Source organism: Molossus molossus, unplaced genomic scaffold (assembly GCF_014108415.1).
Source record: "Molossus molossus isolate mMolMol1 unplaced genomic scaffold, mMolMol1.p scaffold_m16_p_13, whole genome shotgun sequence".
In the NCBI taxonomy this organism is placed as follows: domain Eukaryota; kingdom Metazoa; phylum Chordata; class Mammalia; order Chiroptera; family Molossidae; genus Molossus; species Molossus molossus.
The window spans coordinates 73,668,576-73,696,540 of record NW_023425348.1 but is presented as its reverse complement, the minus strand read 5'-3'; the positions used below and the strand labels follow the sequence as shown (position 1 = coordinate 73,696,540).

The 27,965-nt window shown below is 43.9% G+C and overlaps 1 protein-coding gene across 21 annotated transcripts in view; it reads right to left on the bottom strand.

Annotated features, from left to right (window-relative positions):
- Window positions 1-27,965, bottom strand: part of CD44 (CD44 molecule (Indian blood group)) — an 88,123-nt gene that overhangs the window by 31,090 nt on the left and 29,068 nt on the right. For all 21 annotated transcript variants that reach the window (XR_004959196.1, XM_036257720.1, XM_036257727.1 and 18 more), the window contains exons 2-5: window positions 20,744-20,909; window positions 16,975-17,108; window positions 11,192-11,260; window positions 8,262-8,492 (exon numbers count right to left, since the gene is read on the bottom strand). Coding sequence is in view for 20 of the 21 variants with exons in the window: in XM_036257720.1 (XP_036113613.1) it covers window positions 8,262-8,492; window positions 11,192-11,260; window positions 16,975-17,108; window positions 20,744-20,909 (600 nt within the window). In the remaining variant the exon portion in view is untranslated. The remainder of the gene's footprint in view (window positions 1-8,261; window positions 8,493-11,191; window positions 11,261-16,974; window positions 17,109-20,743; window positions 20,910-27,965) is intronic.

Here is a 27,965-nt window from a genome sequence, read left to right as displayed (position 1 = left end):
AAACACATATTAACTAACTAAGCATATGTCATTTAAACTAGGACATCCAGAATAGAATGGAAAGGTTTCACACATGCCTGTTTGCTTTGTCAAGCTACCTTAAAAAAAAAAAAATCTAAACACATGCGATTCATTTCTACAATCCCATAGTTGTATTCACAATTTGCTAGTTTTGATCTTCTCTAACATCAAATCACTGTACTGTAAATGCAAACATTACGCTACACTTCCCAACAATACTTCAGCATGCAGAAAAAAAAAAAATGTTAGTCAACCAACAGACAAGTCATTCCGGGCAATTATTATTCAACCTTTCTGGTTGACTAAAGTGGACTGTAGCCAAGAGTTGGAGAAGTCCTCACTCTTCTCCTTTTGGAAGCGATCACAAGAAAGAAGGAAACCCTTCCCCTCTTCTCCATGGTTACTGCAAAAGACATCTCTTTACCGCAAAGGGTTTCCTACATTTTGAATCAGATTCATGCTATCTTTTGGAACAAACATTTATCTTTTTTGTATTGTTAGTATCTACCCCAAGAATAGTTCCACTGATTGAGATTTTCTGTATTTTTTTTTTTTAGCTCTAGTATTTTCTTTTTTTTTTTTTTATCCTCATCCGAGGACATTTTTCCATTTTTTGTACAGACAGAGTGGGAGGGAGAGAGAGGAAGAGAGAGAGAGGGAAACATCGATGTGAAAGGGACACATCGAGTGGCTGCCACCCGCACGACCAACCAGGGCCGGGGACAAACTGCAACTGAAGTATGCGCCCTTAGTGGGAACCGAACCCGGGTCTCTCAGGATCAAAGGCCGACGCTCTAACCACTGAGCCAAACCGGCCAGGGCAGCTCTAGTATTTTCTCCTGAAACGTCAAAATTTTCAAATGACCTTGGTCATTTTAGAATACCTTTCAGAGTCAAAACTTAGTTCTGTCATGAAGAAAGACCCAATCCTTTTCATAGTCCCCTTATTAGCCTCCTCCTGGGCTACATTAATTCTACAGAGTAGAAAGAAGAAATCTGCTTTAATAGTGCTATAAAATCAAATGTATAAATCTCAGAGCTCATGATCTTTCTAAAGTCACCAAAAACATTTGTGAAACCAGAATGGACTTTAGACTTTTACAGTATCCCCAAGGTCAAGAAGAATTATTGAAGGCTGTCAAGAACACATATGAAATGAGATCATAATAACACATTACCAGCCATTACTGTTGTTGTGTGGAGCTGGTTCTTGGACTCTGATGGTCGAAAGAACCATGAAAACCAATCCTGAGCTTCTTGCCTCTTGGTTGGTTTTGGGAGTTGTCCCATTAGTGCTCATCAAAGCTGTTGTAACCATAATTGAATGGATTGTTGAAAAGTGAATTATCAGTTCCTAAGAAATAACATTGTATATGCTTTTGCTCTTTTACTACTCAAGAGAGTTATCTATACTTGATATAGATGGAAGAAAGAAAGAGAAAAGGTATAGAAGTTCCATTTTTTTCAGAGGCCCAAATTGGAATTCGTAAAATGTCAGAGATGTACAGACCTTAATATCTGATTTATATGCTGCTCATCCCAAAGATGAAAAAATTGTGCTGCACAGAGCTTGACCTGTCTGAAGTCAGAGGACTAAACAACAGAGAGGTCTCAAGAGAGGCATAACAGCTGTCTTTGAATGTTAAAAGGCTATCATATAAAAGAGGAATTAAATTTTTGTGCTCCCAAAAGGCTAAATTGGGATCTATGGTGAGAAGCTCTGTTCTTCCAATTGTTGAATTTAAAAAGTTAATAATCTGAACTATCCAACAATGAGCTTCTTCATGAAGTATTATATGCCCTACCATCAGGAAGATCACTTAGTTGTGTAAGAAATTAAATGATTAGCCGTGTTGATTGAAATAGACCATTTCAGATCTTCTCCAAATCTGAGAGTCTATAATTCTAAAATCCAGTTCTTCAGAGTCTTAGGCCTTCATCTTCTATACATTCTATCTTGGCCAACCAATATCATTCTTCAAGAATTTAGGATATGATATTTCTGTGAGCAATTCCAGACACATAATCCCAGCAATCCCAAACACACAGAAGGATGACACATGAAGTGAAAAATGGAAAAAATGTCCTTCTGTTTTTCTCTATTTAGAGTCCAAATCCTCTAGCAACCTTGCCCATGGTTACATTTTATATCAACACTATATTTTGCAAAACAGAGCAGGACATTTTGAGTTCCAGCTTTTGAAAAGAGGAAAATCAATCAGGAAAGACAGAGATCAAGTGACCCAATGATCTCACTAATAAGACCAGAAGCAAGAGTCCTAATTTGAATACTGTTAAAAGCTGCCATTTCTGTAACAATGCTGTGCATCAGAAGAATATTAGATAATAGATAAAAAACTGACAAAAGTTTAAGCAGAGAAACCATTATTAAATTCTCAAATACAAAAGTAAGGTGAATCAGATTCCTTTTGTCAGCTACCAAGAAAGCCCAGAAATGATCCAAGGTGAAACATTGATAAGACCATTTCCTTCACAATGTTTGTCCTATAAAGAAAAACACTGAACACATTCAAAAAGCATATTCTTTATTCTGCGGTGTCTATCTCCCTCTCTTCATTCCTCCCTCCCTCCAGCTTATTTCTCTCTCTCTTGTTTTATTAATCCTCACCTGAGGATATTTTTTCCATTGATTTCTAGAGAGAGTGGAAGGGAGGGAGGAATGGGGGTGGAGAAAGAGAGAGAGAGAAACATTGATGTGAGAGAGACACATCAATTGGTTGCCACCCACATGCGCCCGACCAGGATCAGGGATCAAATCTACAACCCAGGTACACGCTCTTGACCAGGAATCAAACCTGAGACCCTTCAGTGTGAGAGCTGAGGCTCCAACCATTGAATATAAAGAATATAGTTTAGCTTTGGCAGGTTTATCTCAGTGGTTAGAGCATTGGCCTGTGGACTAAAGAGTCACGGGTTCAATTTCAGCCAAGGGCATGTACCTGGGTTGCAGTCCATTCAATTGATGTGTCTCGCTCACGTCAATGTTTCTCACTCTCTCTTCCTTCCTCCCATTCTATCTGAAAGTAAATGGAAAAATATCCTCAGGTGAGGATTAAAAAAAAAGAATATAGTTTATTCAATGTCTTACAATCTAAGCAAATGTAAAAGACCATTTTTATTACTCTCCTTCTATAGAAAAAATACCAATTATTTAAAAATATGACTATATCCTTCATCAACAAAAGTCAATAAATGAAGATATGCTTCTAATCTCCCATTACAATAGACTTTGAATCTTTTCCCACAAAAGCTCTCAGGTCAAAATACTTTGCAGTCAACCATCCAGGGAGCTTGACAGAGGCTTAGATTCTGATGTGAAGCAACAGGCCACTTCCTACTCTTTGCAGCGGAGGTTTTAGATATCCAGACAAGTGTCCAGGGCCTACACTTTCCATCTGCAAATCAATATTTCTCTCAGTTATTATTGACCGTGATAATTAGCAGAGTAGGAGTGTGCCTTTTCTACCAGACTGTTTTCTAGAGTACTTGTCCTGAAGGAGTCTGCTAATGGAAGCCCCCAAAGGAAAAGTAATTCTGATTACTTGGCATGTTGCCGACAGAAAAACAAGTCGGGCCCTTCGGAGTATCCAGATCCATAGGCCTCTCTGATAAACGAGATGGTGCCAGACCCTGCCTTCGTGAACAATCGTGATGGAGCATCAGTAGAAAATGATAACAGATGTCCTTTTCCTCAACACTCTAAGACTTGGCATTTAGGACAACAAATAAGCAGAAGACATAACAATTTACCTGCCGTTGCTGTTGTTCGATCCTGAGTCTTAGGCTGTGAATGATCAAACCAGGACCATATCCAGTTAATGGGCTCCTGAGCTGATGCGTGGTTGTTTGAGTGCACAGTTGAAGTAACTGAATCAATTATGAAAATGTCATTTAGTGAGATCTTTCTACAAAGCCCTTATTATTCGTCTGTCTGTACATGATGTCTGTATCTACTACAGAATGAAGATTAGAAAAGAAGGATCGAAGCCTGGTTTTATCTTCCCCCTCTCCAAAGTCTCCTGGAATCTTAGGATAATGTTAGAAATGCAAATTCTCTATGGGTGTTCATTCAGTGCTACCCATTCTTCAAATGCCCCGAATACAGGCCCAGAGCAAAATCAAGAAGCAACTTAATAATCTATGATGGAAAGAGATTGTGTATTTACTTGATTGGGTGACTCAGCCGTGAACTGAAGGTCTTCAATGCAGAGTTTCATCACGTTGCTTTTATTTATTTATTTATTTATTTATTTATTTATTTATTTATTTATTTATTTATTTTTGGAGTGTCTTCAGAGGTGCTTGTCTGTATCTTTTGGTCTATCATTTTACCCAGGCAGCTTGTGATGACACCTGGCATTTGAAAGCCCCACTGACACTCCTTAACCGCAAGTCAAGCTTTACACTTTATATAGGTCAAGCAGGAACTTTGCAAAGGCTGTGTGTTCAATGTGCTGAAATCAGATCTCAAGCATCCGTCCATCACTTTCTGTCACTTTTAATTCTGTCAAGAATATGTTTCCAGAAAGGAAACAAAACCTTCTCAACAGAGAAATTCTAGACTTCGTTCAAGTTAGAGGAAGGATAACTGGTAATATGTTACAATTTGACATTTCTCATTTGGCTCCCAGGTTGGACTGAGCCCAAAGGTTTCCCTGTAGAAGAAGAAGGCAGAGATCACCACGATAAACATCTAAACCACTAGTGATTTTAAAGAACCATTTTGAGTCACACAGCCCTCTGGAAAATCTGATAAAAGTGATGACGTTTTTTCCTCAAAAAAGTGATCCTACACGTACACATTCTCAAAATTCTGCATATGATTTCAGGTGGTCTTGTATACCTTATGGCCTGCCACTGGACCTACTGGAAGTCCATAAACTCCAGGTTAAAAACTTGGACTCTCTACACCCAATGTCAACCACCTGCACAATATAGACTATGCTACAAAGAACACACTTGCTCAGAAGAAAGAGTAGAGAGACTGGAGCCAATGTCACCAGTGAAGCCCGAGATCAATCCAAGAATTCCCTGGAAAATTCACAGACATCCCATTGTCTCCTCATGAACTTAGTAAACACGCATAACTCATGCTACCCTCACCCTATAGTGCACCAGGAAGAGACCAACAGGAAGGAAACATACAGGAGCAATAAAGAAATTGGCATTATTTCTATCTTCCTAAAAGGAGTTATAAGAGATAGGTGGGGGGAAGCAAAAGCTATTCCTTAGCCAACAGAGTTTCCAATTTTCCCCACCCAAGTAAGCCACACCAAACCAAAATATATATATATATATATATATATATATATATATACACACACATACATATATATTTGTAAATTATATATATACTTTACATATATATATATTTCTTTGACACCCAAAAGACAAGGAAATAGAGTGCTCTCAGGAAGGAGTCTGTTTCCTGAATTAGTATAGGTCTCTGGATTCCAAAGAATTCCAGATCACCCATGAAAAAGAAGTTGGACTCTCTTTGACATGCCTTCAGGAGGGCTCTTCCAAAAATAACACTTGTAATAAAAAGTCGGCTGGAAATCAAAACCTACCCAGATGGTTGTTCTTATTGGCTTTCCTTATTGCCACCCACCAAGAACCTTAAGGAAGGAACGCGCCAGCCAAGCCGAAGAGCGATTCTAGGTGCTCAGCCAGCCCTCCTCTTGACCTCTGCCCTCCTGCACGCATCGAGGAGGATCTGAAATCACTCCCTCGCACTAAGTTCCAGCTCTCAGTCCAACAGGCATGAGATTTTGAGATCTCCTCACCGGGCTTAGAAAGTATCGTCTATTCAGGCCCTTGTCAGGGCTTACTTTTTCTAGTATGCCATATGCTACTTTCCAGTTTCCACCTGACTGTGTTCTTTGACACTCTTCTTTGCATACATTGCTTTATTTAGAGCCACCATTGGCCTAACTGGACCCCACAGCACTTCCATAACTCTGGGGTTAGCCCTGGACTCACTCTGGTGGACAAATGAGTCTCATTCTTCCTGAACTACTAAGAGAACCTTAGCAAAGTACTCTGGAAAGAGGAAGGCACCATTCTTTTCTTAACCCAGATCCTGAACTGGGTTTCAGAGAAATCTCAAAGCACACTTCTTCCTTGATGTCGGAACAGGCTCCATGAAAGTAGGTCCAACTCTGGGTCCTCAGTAACCAGAGCAGTATCTGGCACAGAGAAGACCTCAAATACTGGTTGAATGAATGACTAGCTTCCTAAGTCTTCCTTCTCTTCTGTAACCTGCTCTCATGGTGTTGACTGCTGGATGCTAAGCATTAGAATAGGCCAGGTACATAGCAGGTCTTCAAAATCTGTTTGCTGACTAATAGTCAGGAAAAGTATAGTCCTTAAAAGATGTGCTATGAATGTTTATAAATTGTGCCCACTATTTTATTTAGGCTATTAGCAGCTAGAATGTTAACATCATCTAGTTCCCACAAGATACATTTTGTCCGGATTTTCTTTTTGGGTGAGAAATGGTATTTTAGGGCATACCTGATCTGCCTCTGGCTGAGACCAGTCATTGTTGCCTGCCAGCATCTGACAAAATAGTGTCATGATGATAAGGACCTGCAGCACAGCTTCTTTTATTTATTTATTTATTTTTCCTTTTTATTTTTTAATCCTCACGAGAGGCTATTTTTCCGTTTATGTTCAGATAGAGTGGGAGGGAGGGAGTGAGGGATGGGAGAGAGAGAAAAACAATGATGTGAGAGAGACACATCGAGTGGCTGCCTCCCCCACGACCCGACTAGGGCCGGAGATGAACCGCAACCGAGGTATGTGCCCTTGACTAGAATCGAACCCGCGACTCTTTGGTCCCCAGGCCGACGCTCTAACCGCTGAGCCACACCGGCCAGGGCAGCACGGATACTTTGAAAGGTCAGGGAGGTCAGGGCACAACGAGTAGCCAGCGGCATCACCAGCTTGGTTTGCAGCAGCTTCTCTGAAGAAAGACTGTCCTGGGGTTACAAACAGCAAGCCGATGCTCCAGGAACGGGGGCAACTTGAAAGCGCCTGCTTTTGGAAATGTTTCAAAGAATTTGCAGAGGATGACCAGAACCCCAAACCTCTGTGTACCACTCACTCAGCAAGCTGCTGACAGAAAAGTAAAGCACGGCTGAGCAAGCAACCTTGCGTGAAACCATCGCGCTCTGGCGTTTTCCTGGCTTCGAGGTGACGAGGGGTAGAAAGGTCCCCGTCTTGAGCAGTCACAAACCAGTGAGTCTCTGCCGCACTCTGGAGACCAGAGTTCCACCCTAAGAGCCGGAGCCAGGGAAAGAGCAAATCCAACCTAGGAAAGTGGCTCAGGAGGCAGATACCCTATTTGAGTTTGAATAATCCTCTGCAGAAGGAACACAGCCAGCCTGGAAACATGTTTTTAAACAAACCATGGGGAAAAGCAAAGAGGGAAGCAAAGGAGGAGACGAGAGAGAAATGTAAACACCTCCCAGTGCAAGCAAAGCACCAGGAGCCCAAACCCAGGGAACTCAAAGGCATCGTCTACGTGTTTCCGCCCTCGCAGGCCCAAGGTGATGAATGACCCACACAACCCCAGCAAGTGCCAGCAGCCTTCCGCTCCAGGCTGGAATACAACTCTTCAAGATTTCATTTGAACAGATAACTCCTTCAACTATGTTTCCCTAGACCAAAAACAAAGGAATTGTTCAGAAATCATGGCTGATGAATATGACTGAATATTATACAATCAATAACAAGAGTATAAATCAGGCTGAAATGGAAAATTACAAAGTTAAGTGAAACATAAAGGAGCCGATGAACTGGTATACATCTGCTGGGATCCCAACTTAAGAAAACAGTTTTATCCAGAAGGAGATAAGAACCAGAAGGAAACCTGCAAAAATGAGAACAGCCTCTAAATTGGGCTTGAAATGGCACCATATCCCTGGGACAAGAGAATAAGGGAAGTTCTAAAAAAGTTTCGATATGGTACTTCTTACCCCAAGGTAAGAAAAACAGAGTTGCAGGTAAAAAACAAATGAATGAACAAAAAACGTTGGCAGTACAGTCAGTGCATACAGGGCACTGACAACCACCACAGCCCACCTCCCCAAATGACGTCACCCACTGCTAGAGACAGGAAACGAGCTACATATGAGTGCGTATCACTCAGGAAGGATAGAGATGTTTTTGCAAATGAATCGCTATTGGAAAGCACAGTGATTCATTCTCCTTACTGGTGGCAGGGTGCTCCGGGTGGTAGGACACGCGCGAACTGTCTTGGTTTAGGGTCGGGTGCATAGTTGGAAGGTGAGAGGGGAAGATGCTGTAACTTCCTGAAGTGCTTCTTTCGCTGGAAAATCCACTGCTGACATCTTCATCGGTGGTGTTGCTGGCGTTGATGTCGTCAGGGTTAGTTCTGTATTCGCCTTGCTTGGTGTAGCGGGTCCCATCACGGTTCACAATGGCTGGGAGAGAGAGAAGGCGCTTTCAGACCTGACAGCTGATACTTTCTGAGTGTAGAGAAGACTGTGAACGGTCATACAAGATGGTGACTGTAAAGCTACTTTTCTCTTTTATTAAGGAAAGCAACACCTCACGACCTATCCGGTGGGGGGATACGAGGCTAAAGCACTAGGAGTGTACCCTCCCCTGCCCACACATGCACCTTGGAAACAGGAAGTGGGGAAGAGGGCATGTTTGGGAGTCCCTGTCTTTGAATTCCAGTTGTGTGGCTCCAGACAAGGTAGGAAACTCTCTGAGCTTCTGCTTTGTCATTTGCAAAATAGAGATAATACTACCTTCCTTTATGAGCACCATGTGATATTGTATATAAAGTGCTTAGCACAGTATTCAAAGTATAGTTGGTGCTCAATAAACAATAAATCTCCCACCCGGTCCCTTCTTTCCCTTCTCAGGAATATGTAAACTTTGTACTGTTCATTCCACCTATTTCCAGAGAGGATATGAAGCAGGAGACAGAGAGGCTGTTTTCGTCAGCAAGGAATATATACTTGCAAACCCACGAAGAATTAGATTTTCTTTCTGAGGGCCAGATTTTGTCAGTTTGAGTGAACCCCTACTCCTGGCTAAGAAATTAGCATGCCTGAATTTTGACAAAGCCTTTGCCATCTCTGTGAAATTCAGCCTTGAAATTAAGAAGCACGGATGTATATTAAGATCAAAATCTTTGGTGTAAACAAGAAAATGACTATAATGGACAAGAGGAGAAAAAGCGGGGATGAATTCATTCATTGTTTCTCCCTTGAAGGTTGCCACCTTTAAGTCTGGGTCACTCACTGCCCAAATGTACATTTATCTGAAATTATTTTCTGCTGTATTGCATTGGTAGGATTAAAGATTTCTTTTGTCTACCTCTCTAGCTTGCCCAAGTGGAACTATTCATAAAATATAAATTTTAAAACATTCTAAAGTTTCTGCCCGGGCCAGTTTGGCTTAGCAGTAGGAGCATCTGCCTGTGGACCAGAACAGTCACAGGTCCAATTCCTGGTCAAGAACAAGCACCTGGGTTGCAGGTTCGATTCCCCACCCTGGTCAGGGTTGTGTGGGAAGCAATCAGTTGATATGTCTCTCTCATATCAATGTTTCTCTCTCTGTCTTGCTCTCCCCCTCCCTCCCTTCCACTCTGTCTAAAAGTCAATGGAAAAATATCCTTGGGTGAGGATTAAAAAAACAACAACAAAACATTCTAAAGTTTCAATCACCCTGATAATCTCTGTAGATGAGGATCGGATAAGAAAAATACGACTAAAGTCGTACAGGTCTGGACTTCTAAGAACATCTGTGGGGACCAAGGAAGTGGTACATTTATTGAGCATCTACTATGGGCCAGGCATGCAGTAGACATACTATCTTTCTTAATTCTCATCTCATATGTTGTTCCATTACCCAGATGAGAAAACGGAGGCTCAGAAAGAGGAAGTTGTTCCTCTAAGTTCATCCAGGTAGTGAGGAACGAGGATTTCACAGCATGCCTGAGACATCACGTCTCACACTGTAGGCCTCTGCCTCCTTTCACAAGGCTCAGGCCCGGGACAATTCCCTACATGACAGTGAGGGGTTTGTATGGTCCAGGAAGATGCTCGTCCCCCTGCCATCGTCACGACTCTGCCTGTGCGCACTGAGGGGGCTGGCTCTTTGCAGGCAGACATCAGGCCTCCTCAACACTGATACTTCGGGAAGAAATGAGGTTCAGAGGCAATAAGATCAGAGTTAAAAAGTAGACCTATTTGCAAGTTTTGGTTGAGATATTCTGGTGTCGGGGATGCCAGATGCCTACTTCAGGGGATCATTTTAGGTGGCCATGGTGTAAATAATGTTGAATAACGTATCAAGAGGTTTATACCTTCTATAATTATCTTTCAGTACTCCAGTTAAATCAAACACAAAATCTTGGGGGCCAGAATGCCTCCCCTACCACTTAATAATCCCCCTCTATGAGAGAGAACACAGCTCAGAGCCTTCAGCAGCTAGAATTTAAGAACGTTATTTAATCTTCCCCACATTTAAATTTACTTTCTTTTTTTTTTTTTTTATCCTCACCCGAGGACATTTTTCCATTTTTTGTGCAGATAGAGCAGGAGGGAGAGAGAGGAAGAGAGAGAGAGAGAAACATCAATGTGAAGGGACACATCGAGTGGCTGCCACCCGCACGACCAACCAAGGGCCGGGGACAAACTGCAACCGAGGTACGTGCCCTTAGCGGGAACCGAACCCAGGTCTCTCTGTACCGCAGGCCGACGCTCCAAACGCTGAGCCAAACCGGCCAGGGCTTAAATTTACTTTTAAGGTTACCTTCTAATTATGACCAGGGATATTGGCTTTTCATTTGCAGTTTTTAAAAAAATGTATTCCAAGTAGAAAAGAACGGGCAGATTAAATGAAAAATATCAATAATAGTGCTCTGTACGTAGAAGTGCCAAAAAAAGTGAGAGTGGTTTTCCAATGACTGAAGTTTGAGGAACAGTGCATTGGGGAAACCAGATAACAGTTTGAAGCCATCGCAGAAAAAGAGGAAGGACCATTGAACTATAGCCTATGTGCCTAGCCTTAGGGAAATGACTAGTCAAATATAAAACATTGAAAATGCCCCTGATCCCTTTCCCAAGAACAGAGAAACTGAATCAAGGTTAGAAGAGATACATACTTATGGAAATTGGTCCATCAAAGGAGTTAGGCAGGTCTGTGACCGATGTACAATCTTCTCCAGGTGGTGCTATGAGGTAGGAAAGAAAAAAGGCATGAGAACTCTACAAAATATGAGCAAAGTCGATTACCATTTCTATTACTTAATTAGGACAGAGTTTTATTATAACTTATCCCAAATAATTTTCTTTTTCTGAAACTTTGTTAAGTCTCCTGAGATCTTTTCTGGCTTTTGTGATACATTTTCCATTTTTATTTAGCTTCATACATTTTTTTTTTTTTGGAAGCTCACTTGTTCTTCTTCCAACCCCCCAAAATTCATTAGTTAACAAATATATATGTTCTTTATCAGGCATTGTGGAAGACTGGGGATACAGCAATTACAAAGATAGACATGGTCCTTCTCTCATGAAGCACATGTTAGAGTTGCTTGGAAGAAAGGGATGGATGGATGGATGGATGGATGGACGGACGGACAGACAGAAGGATGGATGAAGGCAGGCAGGCAGATTGCTATCACAAAGAAGACTATTATCACAAGTATTTTAAGTTTCCTGCCATAAACTACTGGATACTCATAATACTGGACAAAAACACAAGTTGAACAAAACAGGGTTTGGCTGCTTCCCAGTTCCTAGTACCATCTTTTCCCATAGATAAAGCCTATTGCTTTGGCCTCAGAGAGAAACTAAATAGCAACTTTATACATTCAACTAGAGAAAAGCAGGTTTTAGGAAAAAACCATTCTTGCAAAGGCTGATTAAAATGTTTCTCAGAAGAGACTCTTCCAAGAGAAAGCTGCCTCCTTGGAAGGCCATTCCCCACCATTTAGTGTAAGCTAGCCCCTCACGACTCTCCCATACCCATCACCATCATCCATCATCTGCTCTCATTTCTTCCTCAGGCTTATCACTATCTAAAATTATCTTGTTCATTTTACTTGATGGCTGTTCATGGCACATCTCCTAACCCTTACCGCCTGCTACACACCCACCTCCACAGAAATGTTTAAGCTTTACAAGATGAGTTGGAACCTTATCTGTTTTGGCCAGGACATTTATATGTGATGGGGACAGAGAGGTACTAGATAAATGTTTGTTTAATGAATGAAAAAGGGAAAAAAGCCCATTCTAGTAAACACATCTAAGATGTTAACTCCCAAAATTGACTGTAAATATAAACAGGTCAAAAAACATTTAGATAAACCCTGAACAGCAATGTCATAAGAAATAATTAAAGGAACTTCCAGATATATCAGTTCATGTATCTGTTTTAAGCATTTACTCAACACATATGATATCACATAATAGAAAAGAAGCAAATAAGTAAATAAATAAACATGTTCTTGTCCCTGCTTTTGAGGAATTCACAAGGTCATGGAGGCAAATTATAATTAATATTTCTTTAGATTTTTACAGTTTTTTATTTATTTATTTATTTGTTTTTGTTACAGATGTTTCTCATTTTTCCCCATTGACACCCTCCTCCCCTTCCCCCCTGCTCCATCCCCAGCTTTGTTGTCTATGTCCATTGGTCATGCATACATGCATGTAAGTTCTGTGGTTTATCTTGCCCCCGCCCCATCCTCCCACCTCTGAGGCTTGTCAGTCTGTACCCCACCTCTTTGTCTCTGGGTTAATTTTGTTCAGCAGTTTGTTTAGTTCATTATATTCCACAAATAAGTGAGATCACGTGATATTTGTCTTTCTCTGCTTGGCTTGTTTCACTTGGCATAATATTCTCCAGGTCCTTCCATGCTATCTCAAAGGATAGGAGATCTTTCTTTCTTATAGACTTACAGTTTTCAAAATATTTCCCTAGTAAATCTTTCATTTAAAAACCAGGGTGAGCCCGGCTGGTGTGGCTCAGTGGTTGAGCATCGACCCATGCATCAAGAGGTCACCAGTTTGATTCCTGGTCAGGGCACATGCCTGGGTTGTGGGTCAAATCTCCACTGGGGGGCTTGCAGGAGGCGGCCAATCAATGTTCTCTCTCATCAATGTTCCCATCTCTCTCTCTCTCTCTCCCTTCCTCTCTCTCTAAAATCAATAAAGAAAAAAAAATCCAAAAAAAGATCAGGGCAAATAGCCAATCTGGGCGGTTGTGAAGAGTATCCACCCAGTCTGCCTTGGGGACACCACCAAACACTGGCCTGACCTGTGACATGCTTCTTGTCATGTCACATTGTTACATTGCACAGACCTAGACACAGGCCTTGGATTATGACTTCTTAGTGGCAGGAATGGAAGAACAGCCCCCCCCCCCCCAATTCAAACATAACTGCAGCTGACAGTAGAGCGCACTGGGAATGTCCAGGAGTTCAGCTGTAATAGGGGGATGATGTCAGAAACACTGAGCGAATTGGGGCATTTGTTCAAATGGACCCCCTTCATGCTCCAGTTCACCTGAACTTTTGTAAAGAACATCGAATCTGGCAAGCATACCGAGCTGGACGGTGACCCAAATGTGCAATTAACACATTCACGCTCCCATGTCAGATAGCAGGGCCTCATTAGACAGCCTTGCATCCTGATTAATGAGCACTGCGTTGCTGGGAGAAGGAGGCCCGTGCAGTTTTTCTGAACCTAAAGATGTTTTAGAAAGAGTCTAAGGTGAGCTTCCTGGTGGGCTACGTCTCAAAACCTTGCCTCACTGCACCTAAAAGCCAAGGGGAATGTTCACTGTTCAGTCTCGCCCATCACTCGGTGAAAAATACCTTCCTCAATGTCTGATACGTTCTAGGCATCCAATAAGTATTTGTTCCATAAAAGAGTGAATGAATAAACAAATAAAAATGCAATCTTCCTTCAATTCCTCCTTCAAAAGAGATTGAGGCATTTTATTCAAAGCCAACTTAAAAAAATAGACAAATTTAAGTTAGTTCTCTGTGTCGTTCACACAGAAGTCACCAGGCTCATGCTGGGCCTTATCGCTGACAGATGAGGCAATAAAAATCACCAAGTCTTTTCAGGGTCTGCCTTATTTTCATTTGTAAACCACAAGCTGTGTTTTATAAAAACATTGCTGAAATTGTAAGCATACAGAAGCTATCTGCTAAGATTGGGCTGGCTCTGGTCCCTGTAACCAGTTTCTGGGGGGAGTCACACTACTGGGATCTGCGGGTTGTTCTCAGGCTGAGTTGGATGCGGGGATCATTCCAATGAGAACCTTCGCATGGAGCAGCAGGTTATCAAGATCAGTCGCTTACTTCACACTTCCATCATCTGACTCCACGCCAGGACAGTTTAATGAGAGGAATGTATCCTTAGATAAACGTTCTTCTCAAGCATCTTCACTTTTTGTCTTATTGCTTCAACAAGATGAACTCCCAAGATAAGAAATGTGGCCCCCAGTTCTTTTTCATTCCACTCTGTCCAGCACAGTACTGAGCGCCCATGGCTGATCAATCCACACCCTTTTTAAAACTTAAAGAAAAGCCCTGGCCGGTGTATGGCTTAGCAGTTAGAGCATCGGCCTGCGGACCAGAGAGTCCTGGGTTCGGTTTCCGCTAGGGGCATGTACCAAAAAATTTAAAAAAAATTTTTTTTAATAAAAAAAAAAGAAAAACTTACTAAAGCAGCCTACCCATATTAAGTAAATTTGGAAAAGAAAAAAATGGCACTTGGAACTTCCCTACTTTAATACAGCCACGTTGGTATGCAATGCACCCCCAGGACTTCACTAAAGCACCCCCAACCGCCAAAGGAGGAAAGTGAACAGTACTGTTCTCTCCCTTCTCTGAAGACAGGCCCACCTCATGGGCAAAAATAAGGACAGGTAGAAAAGTCTCAGTGGTAACTTGCCTAGATGGTTACACTTCTAGGCAATAAAACAAGGTAAGCTTCTACCTTTTTGGATTAAGGTTCTTTTCAGCAAGTAACAGCAATGTGTAAATCGGGCGAGGCAATGTGGATATGCAACAACGTCATTTATTGCATACATTCACTGGACCCAACTCGGTAGGAGAGGCAGCTGGCAGTACCCAGAGACACTCAAGGGGGTGCAGTCTGGTGTTAGCTCTTTTCCATATAACCACCCCCTTCATCTACAGCACAGTCTTCCCAACTCTTCCGTGAGCTCTGGCACCAAGATAAGCTGGCCAGACCACATGTGGCTCTGTGTCTATTTCCTATTTATCTGCATAGGGTTTTTCTCATCATCATGTCATTAGAAAGGACATTCTGGGTATGGGACCTGGGTATGGGCCATGTACCGTGCAGCCTCAGCTGGACTCTCCTCCTTTTGGTCAAACTCCATTTGTGTTCTTTGTTCATATGACAGGGAGGAGTAAATACTCCAGTTTTCTCCTTATTTTGAGTGTCCCTCCATAGGTCTAGTGACCTGTATATCTTTTTGGTCATTCCAAACAGCTCTGATCAATTCTTTCTTCTAAACTCTAGTTTTCCCCTGTGAATTCTCCCTCTGATCCCTGCTGCTTAAGCCACAGATGGGTGGCGTAGCCTAAAGCTACTGATCTGATCTCACAATTTCTTTGATGTTCCTACTATAGCTTAAAAATCCATGCAGATTTTCTATTCTGCTACCATATATAAAACCTGTTTGTCTCATAAAAATAATGCCTTACATCATCATATAACAACACCTGTGTTTGTCTCATCCAGAAAATGCCTGATGTCACTTTCCAGCTAGTTTACGGGCAGAACGGATGCCCTTCCTGTCTGTCACGAAAACTGGCTTGCCAGGTAGAAGTGTCAAGTTTACCTGGTGGCTTTATCTTCCCCTTCACACAATCTCAAACCTTTAGGGGGACAGAAGGCTCAGTTTGAGAATTAAGACATTTGATTGTTGACATACAAAAAATTGACATGTATGAGTCTGACCCTTCTCAAACGACCCTGAAGATTCATGATACCCAGAATCCTTCAGTTTTGCTGGGGCCTAAATTAGACTTGGAAGCGTGTGTTTCTAGGCCAGTTGTAGGAAGCCAGTGCCTTACACAGGGAAGAGATCTGGCCAGCAGCCCAGCATGCAAATCTTACCTTGGCTTCTTTATTCTCCAGTTGTTGGGCTCTCGATTGTTGGGTAGGGACACTCAACAAGGTCAAAGGCCTACCGTATATCCTCCCAATCTTCTCTCCAGCCCCAACATAGAATAAATACCTCTAAGCTAAGCCATTTGGCCTATACCCCAATGCTATCATTAATTCATGTCACTCCCCTATCCAAAACCCTGCAATGACTTCCCATCATGCTGAGAGTAAAACCCAAACTCTCAACTACAGCCCACAAGGCCGTATGTGAGCTGGCACCTGCTTACCTCTCTGACTTCATTACCTGGCATTCTCTCCTCTGATCACTGGGCTTTATTCACCCTGACCTCCCTGCTGTTCCCGGGCCAGGCCAGACGCTCCCCCACGCCTGGCTTTGCGCTGGCTGCGCCCCCCGCTCATGGCTTCCCCTACATTTTGCTCAAGGCTCCCCTAGACTTGCCTCCTCAGAGGCTCTTTCCTGACCACCTTCTCAGAAAAACAACCACCCTAGCACTCTGAAGCTTCCTGCTCTGCTTTCTTTTTTTATAGCTCTTGTTTGTCTCTGACTTCATATAAGGTATTTAATATTTATTTGTTTACTGCTGGCCTCCCCAGCTTAGCAGGTAAGCACCCTGGAGACAGGAATCTTGTCTCTGCTGTAGACATTCGCTGAACGTCTGGAAGCTCCGCGAATCCCCACTTAAGCCGACATCGAACAGCTCTTGGCCACATGGCCACGGGCTTGCCTGCCAAAAGCAACCCCAAACACAAGGACAATCCACTGGGAACCAACCTGAAGCATTGAAGCAGTACGTGTCGTACTGGGAGGTGTTGGAGGTGAGGATGTACACTCCTGTGTTGTTTGCAGCACAGATGGAGTTGGGGTGGATCCGGGGGATCACCACGTGCCCTTCTATGAACCCGTACCTGCAAAGAAACAGCAGCGGTTATCCACCTGCAAAGCTTGACGGGTATTTATTTCATCATAGCCCATCAAGTGACATGTCATGTGGGCAATGCTTCATTCAACTCACCCCGAGGGCCATTGGAGGTTTCAACCACTGACTTATGTGAAATACAAAAATAACAGCAGAGGCAGAGTGAAAGGGATCAACAAGGCTGATAGAAACAAAGCAATTTCACTGAGGGCTCTATGAGAGCTTTGTAAATAAAGAGGTTCATAAAAGAAAAACAAAATGTGTTTCAAATAAAAGTGGTGGTCAAGTCAGCTTGAACAAGCAGAAGGAAGCCCCAGTCACAGAAAAGAAAAGAATGACCCCTTTATGTGAGATTCACTGTGGCTCTCTGCTGCCCATGTATTTTTCAGAAAATGCATAAAATGACCGGCGCCCATAAGATAGAATTGGGTGGCCCTTCGTTTCAGTCCACAAATGTCAAACCTGCCCGACGTCCCATCCCTGACCCGTCTCCCCGCCTCGCCTCTTCCCGAGATTCTCTCCTTCCAGACTCCGTTACTCTAAACACGAAGCCTTGTTCGTCTGCCAGGTACCAGAGCGTTTTGCCTGCTGAGCATCCCAGGCATAACTTCACTGCCAGTGGAAGTAAATTGACCATCATTAAAACAGGAGTAACAGCGATTAAGGAGATAGCAATGCCTCCTTTGGCTCAGGAATGTTCCCGCAGCAGAGTGGCCACAGAAGCACTTAAACCGCCCCACGGAGGTGCTTCTGGGAGTATGTTGGAGATGGAGGTTGGAGCTGGAGGCTGTTCAGATACAACATATAACACCCAGCCTCTTCTGTCAGCATCACGGTGGCTAGATACTCATTGCACAATTTCTCTAGACTACAGATGCCTCAAAAACCTGAGACGTGAGCTGAGAGAATACCACGTGTAAGGGATGGGATGGTGGCAGGGGAAGGGCAGAGAAGAAGCTGAATCCAGCAGGGTTTAGAAATTGCAAAACTGGCTGAAAGGCACAGCCTAGATCCTTTTCATCTTTCCTGCCAGTGGCAACAAGAGTGCATTGCCCTGCAGGACCTGTGGAAAGGGCTGTGCGTTTGAAATTTCGAAGCACCTAGAATAGTTATGTCTATGTTGCAACTGCAGCTTGCATGACTAATTCCTCATCTAAACAGACTGGTTTCTCCAAAGTCTCTTTAGCTTTGTGGGGGGAGGGGTCGCAATGAAATGTTAGTAAGTTTCCATATATCCGAGAATTGCTACTAATCAGGGTGGGGCAGATGGGAGAATGTAACTGCTAAGGTTTTATCATAGCCTGAGACTCTGCCATCTGTGCTATGGCTCATGGCTGATTCATAGCTACCTGAGTGAAATTATGGAAATGAGTTTTGCAACGCTTAATTCCAGCTCTAGGTGGAACGATAGATTTCTTTGGCATCGTTTTGGGTTTTTTTTTCTTTTTTTCTTAATGATAATACCTGTTGGTGAACCTACCCCATCCCAGCCTTGCATCCAAGTCTGAATAACCCTGACAATCTAGAATCGACATTCCCCTTGTAAATTATTCCTGATTTTTTTTTTTTGGCCATGTCATGTCAATGGCCAGTTTTGTGTGTCGCACTGTACCTGAGTTGGAGATATTAAAAGTTACATGTGTGTATACTGCATGAGTAGGTTGCTGTTCACGGGGAGAAAAGAAATGCTCAGCAAATTGATGCATCATCCTTGCATCTCCCTTTTGCCCTCAGTCCTTCCGTGGGGCTGTGGTCATTAAAACCTTGCCCTGGGCTCAGATGAAGCAGGACCCGAATCTGGACTCCTCCCCAGGCCAGTGATATGGCCCAGGGCGAGCTGAGGAACTTCCCTAAACTTCAGTTGCTTAATCGGTAAGTGGGGTGATGTAATCAACCCTGGTGCGCTTTGAGAGTTTAGTGAAGAGTTGTGGGCAAGTGCTGATTGGCCGTTGGAAATAGTAAGAACTTCCCTCTTTTTTGGCATATGAGAACATTTCTGTATTTTGTAAGTATGCTTTGTCTGCATTTCACAATCAAAATTCAGCTTACTAAGTCCACTTTCTTAGTGAATTTCTCTTACTGAACTAGTCTGGGGCCATCTTTAAACAATTAGCCTTGGGAACAGAATCAATGGATCTGCTAATTGGCCTTTCTTCATTGTAGACTACAGCTCGGGGTGAGCAGCTACCAGACAGAGCTATCTCCCTTTCTCCGCTTTTCTTATGTTCTCCCAGACACGGCTCTGAATGCATATGGATGCCTCATACAGCTGGTCTTCGCTTCAGAGCAATGCGACACAACAGAACTTTCCATGATCAGGGACACAGTCTATAATCGATGTTGTCCTATACAGTAGCCACTAGCCATTTGTGGCTAGTTGAGCAATTGAAATGTAGCCACTGTGCCACTGAAGAATCAAGGTTTTAATTTCATTTAATTTTAATTAAGTGCAGATCGCCACACGTGGCTACTACTATCGTAGACGTAACGATTTTCCTTTACCTTTTCCTTTTCAGCAAGAGCCTCCACTGCCGCTCTTAAAGTAGGTGCCTATCTCTCTAACCAAGGATGGGGGACTGGTGTATTGAATGTTTCTAATGACATTACTTTGCAACAGGCTGGGATGGAAACAGCAGTTCATCAGATGACTCAGAGTGCTTCTAGTGAAAACCAACAAAAACATACACTTCACTGTGGTCGTTACCACTGTTCCTCTTAAAGTGCACCACTCGCCACAGGGCCATCGGAAACTCAGGGAAGGAAAGAAAGTCCACTGCCTGCTGGGATTGTCCTCCAGCAGGAGGGTCTGAGGGAAGCTCCAGGAGCTCGTGATCTCCACAGAATCCTCCCAGGAGGCCTTTCTGAGCCCTTCGCGTTGTTTACCGGTCACTAGTAATTTGTCTCAATAATTTTCATGCCCCCCACCCTTTTTAACCCTCTCAAACCACAGCAACATAGAGTAGAATAACAAGAACAGAGAGAACCCTGGCCCCGGTCTGCTCAGAGGTTAGAGCATTGGCCCTTGGCCCAAAGAGTCTTGGGTTCGATTCCGGTCTAGGGCATGGACCTCGGTTGTGGTTTGGTCCCAGCCCTAGTCGGGGTTGTGCAGGAGGCAACCAATCGAGACACACTGATATTTCTCCTCTCTCTCTGTCTCTCTCTCTCTCTCCCCCTCTCCCACTCTATCTGAATATAAATAGAAAAATGTCCTCAGGTGAGGATTTAAAAAAAAAAACAAACTGAGAGAGAAAGTGAGTTGTTTAAAAAATCTGCTTTAAGCCAAGTCTGCAGGGCCTAGACTTTACCAGGCACATACTTATTTTAAACACTGTTATTTGGTTCACGTTTTCTTGTGGTTCCGACAATAACACTGCACGCTTCTTCAAAGCCAGGAGAAGCGTCTTGTGGAAGGGCTTCAGGCAGCGGGATTCCAGCGGCTGACCCCGAATGGCCTCCTCTGGGCAACCCCGCTAGGATGCACAGTCCTCTCGAGATGCTTTACATTGCAGTAGGCTTGCAGATTCCCGACTGACTTGGCCAAATGAACAGGTGGGGCTGACAGGCAAGCATCCAATCAGCTGCGGGCAAGGAGCTTTCTGCAGCGGGCAGGGGCTAGTCTCTTACCTGCAGGTCTCAAACCCGACTTTCAGTGCCGCCTCCATCTGGGCCATGGTGGGCAGGGTGCAATCGAAGGCCTTGCAAAGGTCAGCTGCCTCTGTCCTCGAGATGCTGTAGCGACCGTTTTTCTCCACGTGGAATACACCTTCATACCGGCAGGTTATGTTCAAATCTATGGGATGACACAGAAATGTTAAGACTTTTTTGCATCTAGAATTTGGAAGGAGTAAGAAGTTCGTGTTTGAGCAGCCTCATTAAAAAGCCAAATAAACCTCTCTACTAGCCAGAGCCTTCAATACTTGCTCCAACATTCCAAAGCACCATTACCTTAAGCTCAAATCTGAAATGACACAGTTAAGTCGCATCACTCTTACTTTCTTTCCATCGACTGCTGCACAACAAATTTTTTTTTATTGTTGAAAGTATTACAGATGTTCCCCGTTTTCCCCCATTGACCCCCCTCCTTCCTACTCCCAGCCCTCTCCTGCCTTCTCCAGCCTAGAACAAATTTTTCTAAAAGCATATGATTGGGAGCACTCCTAACCACTTTGGGTTTGGCGCTGCCTAATTGAAATAGATTTTTTGCTCAAATAAACTCTTAAAATGTTTAATAAGCCTCGCTTATCTTTTAACACTGGGATATTACCAAATGGTACAGCCACTTTGGAAGTCCATTTGACGGTTTCCTACAAAACTAAGCATTCTCCTACTGTGTGATTCAGCGATCATGTTCCTTGGTATTTACCCAAAGGAGCGGAGAACTTATGTCCACACAAAAAAACCTACATGCAGAGGTTTATAGTAGCTTTATTCATAATTGCCAACATTTGGAAGCAACCAAGATATCCCTCAGTAGGTGAATGAATACATTTTTAAAAAGAAAAGCATGTGATTTACTTCTGATTATTAAAGCAATGCAAACTTGTAGAAAACTTACAAAATTCTGGTGAGTAATGAAGGAAAAGCAAGTCCACCATCAAGAAAATACTACTAACATTTTAAACATTTTGCTTTTTCAGTTTGTTTTCTAAGTATGTGTATGTGTTTCTAGTTAAAATTATACTAAATATACATGATACTAAATATATTCGGGCATTGTTTTTCCTACTTAATCTTATGCTATGAGCATTTTCCCACAATCACGTGCTCTCGCTCTCTTGCCTAGATGCTCCGATGGCTCCCGGTTGCACCCAGAATAAATTTCCGTATCATGGCTGATAAGATCTACTGTTTTGGCTCCTATGTCCCTCTCCAGACTTGAAGTACCTCACTCTGCTCCAGATACAAAGCTTCCCTTCAGTTCCTTTGGGCGTTCTGAGCTCTTTCCCACCTTGGATCGTTTATGTCTGCCTTTCCCTCCGTCTGGAATGTTCTGTCCTCAGACAATCACACTCGCGTCTGTCAGCTCCATACCCCTCGAAGCGTCCTCCCCGAACACTCTCATCCAACCTGAAGCATCTCCCTCACCTCAACTTGCGTTTGTGTCTTCATTTATTTATTTGTGCATTTAGTTACTATCCATCTGCCCTTTTTGTGACGGAAGCCCCCCCAAAAGCCCAGCTCTTTCCCTGATTTCAGCTGTGTTCTCATGCTCACAACAGTCCCCGACAGAGAGAGATGCTCAAGACTACTGTTGAATGAAAGAGTGACTCTTTGACATTTCTTCACAGATAGATCCAACAGACCTCTTTTTTTGCTCCCAAGAGTTAATGGCATTTAACACGAAGCCTAACTGGTACGTGCTGGTGAAAGTGATTTAATCCAAGGATTTCTGTGAGTTTTGCAGACATTAATCTGAAATCTCAATAAGGAGCTGAAAAGTCTTCTGGTTCTATAGGATTCTCTGTAACACTCTCAAAAGAGTTAAAAGGCCTTCATTGAAAGCTCATTATTTTTCTGGGACTGTGTTATCCTGGTTTGCACTTGAGTAAGCTCCAACACAGAAAGGGTAAGTTATTGAAACTGTCCTGGTGAAGCTAATTCCTCCCGAGTACTTCCGTGAACCTCAAAGACAGTCCTGCTCGACGGACGCTTACTGCCACTTCCTCGGGGCCTACCCCACGGTGGACCTTGTGCCAGGCTGGGCACCACTTTGTTAGTTACCAGCCAGGTCTGGATTGTGGCAGAACTTGCTTTAACTCAAAATCTCTCTCTCTCTCCTCTCTCTCTCTCTCTCTCTCTCTCGGGCAGGTCCGGAGGTCGTCAGCAAGATTCTGCATATTAGTCAACAAGAAAATTGAGACTCAGAGAACTGAGTTGCCCATGGAAGTGAGGATTTCTGCCCAAAGCCTATAGTCACCTTTCAAAATCTCAACTGCTTTGTTCTACAATTCTGAGCCAATAGCCTGGGTAGGGGAAGCCTATTACTGCACTGTCCCTTTGGGGTTCTGTGTTGCATTAGCTTCTGAGCACCCTAAGAGGTGAGTTTCATGTATGTAAGTACCTACTACTTATAGGTGAAGAAACCAATGCTCAGAAAAGTTAAATGACTTTCCAAGGTTGCCCAGCTGTTAAGTGGCAGAGCTGGAATTTCATATTAGTTCTGTTGGATGTCAGACCCATTTCCAAACCACTTTGCCATCTGCCCAAGGATCCTTCTGCATCACTGGAGCAAGGTTTTGCTCGAAAGGCGAGAGGTGTGCCCAAGCTATTGTGACATAAGAACATCAGGGGGTCAGTAGGCTTGAGTTGTACAAGCGACGGCCACCCTCTCCTTTTGAGCAGGAGGCAGGTTCCAACCACTAGGAACCAGCGTCAGACAAGTGCAAAACGAGATGATAAGAGAACTGTTAAAACTTCTGGATGCTCTTTCCTGACTCTGAAAACAGCAAAAGAAGAAACAAGGAATGAAGCTCTGAAAAGACACAAGCCAATCTCCACTGATTTTCTTTGCTTTTGTTTGTTTCCCTAGCATGTAGGTGCTTCTCAAAAACAATCAGAAGTAGGTGAAATGGAGAACAAGTGTTGTCATGTGAGATCAATTCTTCTTTGGGTGTAATGGTGTCCTTCCTTAGCCAGTCACACGGCACGTGTCTGATGAAGCAAGGGGAGCCCAGAGGAGGGAAATGCACAAGGCCCTTTTGAAATACTGTTTGTTTTTACTGACATTTTCAGCTTTGGCCTCGGTTGGTCAATCTTAGCAAAGGGAAACTGTCACGCTGGGTGGCAGACCTTCCGGAGCTCTCGTTGTCAAGCCTACCAAAGAACAACAAAGCCTCCCGATTTGCTTCTGGGAAGCGAGGCTGATAGGGGAGACTTCAGCAGGTGGCAAGGGAGGCCAACTGCCTGTCAGCGCTCAGCCAGGTGGCTGCTGTCACTCACAGGTTAAAAATAAACTCTAAGGCATGGACCGTGGTTTGGCACTCAATGGCAGTTTCAGTCTGTTTAAATCAATCTTAGTTTGCTACCTGGCGCACAGAGATGCAAATGCAACAGGAACCCAGTCAGGCTGCGACTTTTCAAATAAAATCCTTTGTGCCACAGCCAACGTAACCTTATAGACAAGACACGCATGCATCGTGTGAGTGTGTCTATATGTGTGCATGCAAGTAGTAGTGCGTGGTTGTGTGTGCTCTGCTCAGCCAAGACAGGAAGAAACAGGTAAACTCAACCTTCAGCCTCCCTGGACTTCAAGGCTTAAACAGGGCCCGACATACAGGAGGTACCAGCCAAGGGCTGCCCCAGGAATGAAGGTATTCTATGCAAATGTGAAAATTCCACAGCACACACTTATCTTAATCTCATGAAGAAAGACCAACTCCCAGTGCTGATGGCATTCAGCCATCCGGAATTGCAAAGATGATGCCAACACTTCACTTCAGGACAACTATCCCACGAGTGTGCCCAGTTCCTTCCCTCTGGGTCCTTCGCACCTTAAAAGGGACCAAAGCTTCAAGGCTGTGTACCCTTCCAGTCCTGGCAACTTATGATGACTTCCCAATGGGCTTCCTTAACACTTCTGCAAACCGAAACTATTACCCCAAAGGCATTAATAATACCAATGGCAGTGACAATAGCTAATACATCTTGTGCATTTATTATGTATACGCCAGGCACTAGTCTAAGCACTTTACAAATACTAACTCATTTTACCCTTAAAACAACCCTGTGAAATGGGTAATATTATTATCTCCACTTTCCAGATACAGAACCTGAGGCACAGAGAGGGGAATAACAAGCCCAAGTTCTGTACACCTCTCCCGAGAAAGAGGCCCCTGTGACCGGGGATCTGCTGTGACTCAAGAGGCTACGAGCAACTGGCTGATGCATCTTTCAAACAAGCCTTTCCAACTGGAAATGAGTCAAGAACGTTTTCCGTTGAGCCCTCTGGTCTCCAGTTAATCTCCTGTATCACGTAATGAATGAACTGTCCCAAGTGCCTCCCTCTGAGACCCAAAGGGCAACACAGACCGTTTGAAGCCACTTTTAGATTCAGGGTGGAGCCTCTCTGGAGGGAGAAATGCCGTCCAGACAAGGAATGTCTGCCAAGAGGACAGAGGGCTCACAGGGCCCAGCACAGGGGACCTCTTCACCCATCCAAGAAGAGGTCGATCAGTGTGACCTGTTAGAAAGATTCAGGAAAAGGCGCTCTCCAGGACAGCGTCTGTTGTTTAACCTGCTCTGGCACCAAACTCACAAGCAGGTTAGTAGTAGGTTCCAACCTCTGTGCAGTGCTGCCAATTACAGCAGGTTCTGGGGAAATTCATTCCTACCAGGACAAACCATAGCTGACCCTTGACACCATTAATCTTAACTTTATTTTCCACTCAGTTCAAGGGAAATAGATCTCTCCAGTAAAATCGCCCAAGCACATTTTGAAACTTTGCTTAGATTGCAGAGCCTGAGACAAATAGCTTCTTGGTTTGCCCCAGTCATTTCTCGAGTAGTAGAAAATCACCAGATCTGCTGGGAGTAGAGATTGTAATTTCCACCCAACTTGCTATTATCTCCATCGTCCTCATCTTTACCGGAGAGATCAGTGGGGGTGGGGTGGGGTGTCACATAGCTGGCTAGCGATGGAAGTTTTCAACCTGAAATCTACAGCTTGATCTTCAGGGAGTCTATAAACCTGTGAAACTGTATACAAGATTTTGTGTGCTCACATATAGTGTGTGCATGCATGCTTGTGAGTGTGTGTAGGTGTTTTGATGAGAACAGCATCCCTGGGTTTCATTAGTTTCTCAAAGAAGTGTGTGACACAAACACATAAAGAATTACAAGGAGCCTAACAGGAGTGGCTCAGTTGGTTGAGCGCCACCCTGTCCACCAAAAGTTTGTCGGTTCGATTCCCAGTCAGGGCACTTATGGAAGGCAACTGATGGACTGATATTTCTCTCTCACATCAATGTTCCTCTCTCCCCTCTTTCCTCTCTCTAAGCATGTCCTCCAGTGAGATTAAAAAAAAAAAAAAAGATGTATAAGGATTATTATTTCCAAGTTCTCTTCAGTAATCAAAGTTCAGGATTCTAGAATTTTGAAACTTCCCTGTGGGCTTCATGACAGCAGAGACTGTCTCTCCCTCATCATTGTGTCCCAAGTACCCAGCACAGTGCTGCACAAAGTAGGTACACGTTAAATGAATGAATGACTATTCTCTATCTCCCCCTGCCCTGACAGGACAAGCAGACATGTGGGGTGCAAAAAGGGCCCCTCTAGGGTCTATGCCCCACGTCACGTCTGAAGAGTCACCAGCTGGGCCTTGTTGAGAATTCCCTATTGGACACTTAAAATGTCTGTAACCGGAAGCATTCGCTTCTGAGAAACTTTGCTGTTTTCCTTGGAAACACATGTTTCAGAGACCAGTGTTCAGTTTTGTAACTGGCTTTGTCCAAATTTTAAAACAATTTCTCAGCGACGGGCATGGCCTTTTTGCATCCTGTCATGGGGCCATTTCTGAAGCCAGCTCCCCTGAGGGAGGAGGCCGGACACGGTGTGTCTCATGAGAGGACCACCAGAAGATGCCCTGCCCTCGTACTGCGCCCAGAGACCCTCGGTGCTCCAAAACAGACTTCTCCAGATGGCTCAAGATGAATTAATTTATTTTCCAGTACGACCCACCCAGATGTGCCTGAGTAGGCTGTGTGTCTGGGGAAGTTGGCTTTTCTTGGAGATGGGAATAAAGCCAGTTTCTGTGACTCAATGAATGTGCAGTTCTCAGGGCCACGATAAAAAACAGCAAGTACTGGCCCACATACTCGGGGTCCTATGAGGTTTTCAACATTTTACACGTAAGAATGTGCTTCGTTCTCACAACAACTCCACGTGGTCGGCACTTTCGTTATCGCCGTTTCACGTGGGAAGAAACTGATTCATTGAGAAGACACGAGGAGTGAGCTAGTAAGCTGTGGACCCAGGTTCATGCTGGGCCATCCTGCTGTTCACCTCGCCGTGTTATATTGGACACGGGGCAGATGCTAAAGCGGAAGGAAACCCACTTATTCTTCATGTGATTTTTTAAAAATTGGTTTTTAAAGAGAGGAAGGGAGGGAGAGAGAGAGAGAAACATAGATGTGAGAGAGAAACATCAATTGGTTGCCTTCTGAATGTGCCTGGACCAGAGACAACCTGGGTATGTGCCCTGACCTTTCCTTGTATGGGATGACACTCCAACCAAACTGAGCCGCACCAGCCAGGGCTCCGTGTGGTTTTTTAGGTGTGGAAGGGTGAGCATTAAATGAGAGCTCTGAAGAGGAATTGGAGCTTATTTTAGATTTTTTTAAGATCAGAGTTCTCTTGATTCCAGACCATAAAGCTTAAAAGGGCAGGGCCCCTTGCCCTAGAGCTTGCTAAGGCTTCAGTGGGGCAACCCTCACTGATGGAATTTCCACCCGCTCCCTGGGGAGAAGTTTCCGAGTTGTCCATGTTCGCAGCCAACAGCGCTGACTACCTCTCTCTGATTCTACCTGTCCTCGTCCCATGATCCCCTTGGGAACTGAGAATCCAGCCCCAGCTACAGTTCAGACCTCCTCTGCCCTTTACAGACTGGGGGCTCTGGCCAAGGTCAGGCAGGGGGAATAGAAGGCCCCAGGACTCAGGGTTGGCCCAGGACTGGGATGCCAGACCACAGGCTGTCCTTGGGACGTTATGAGGTGTCTGCTGCCCGATCTGAAATCTCAGCAGTCCAAGCTAAGATGCCTAGCCCATCCGGCGGCAGCAAGGCCCTTCGCGTTGATCGCCTCTGACTCCGTGGAGCTCCTGCGAGTCCGTCACACGCAAGCCTCTTGGGCAG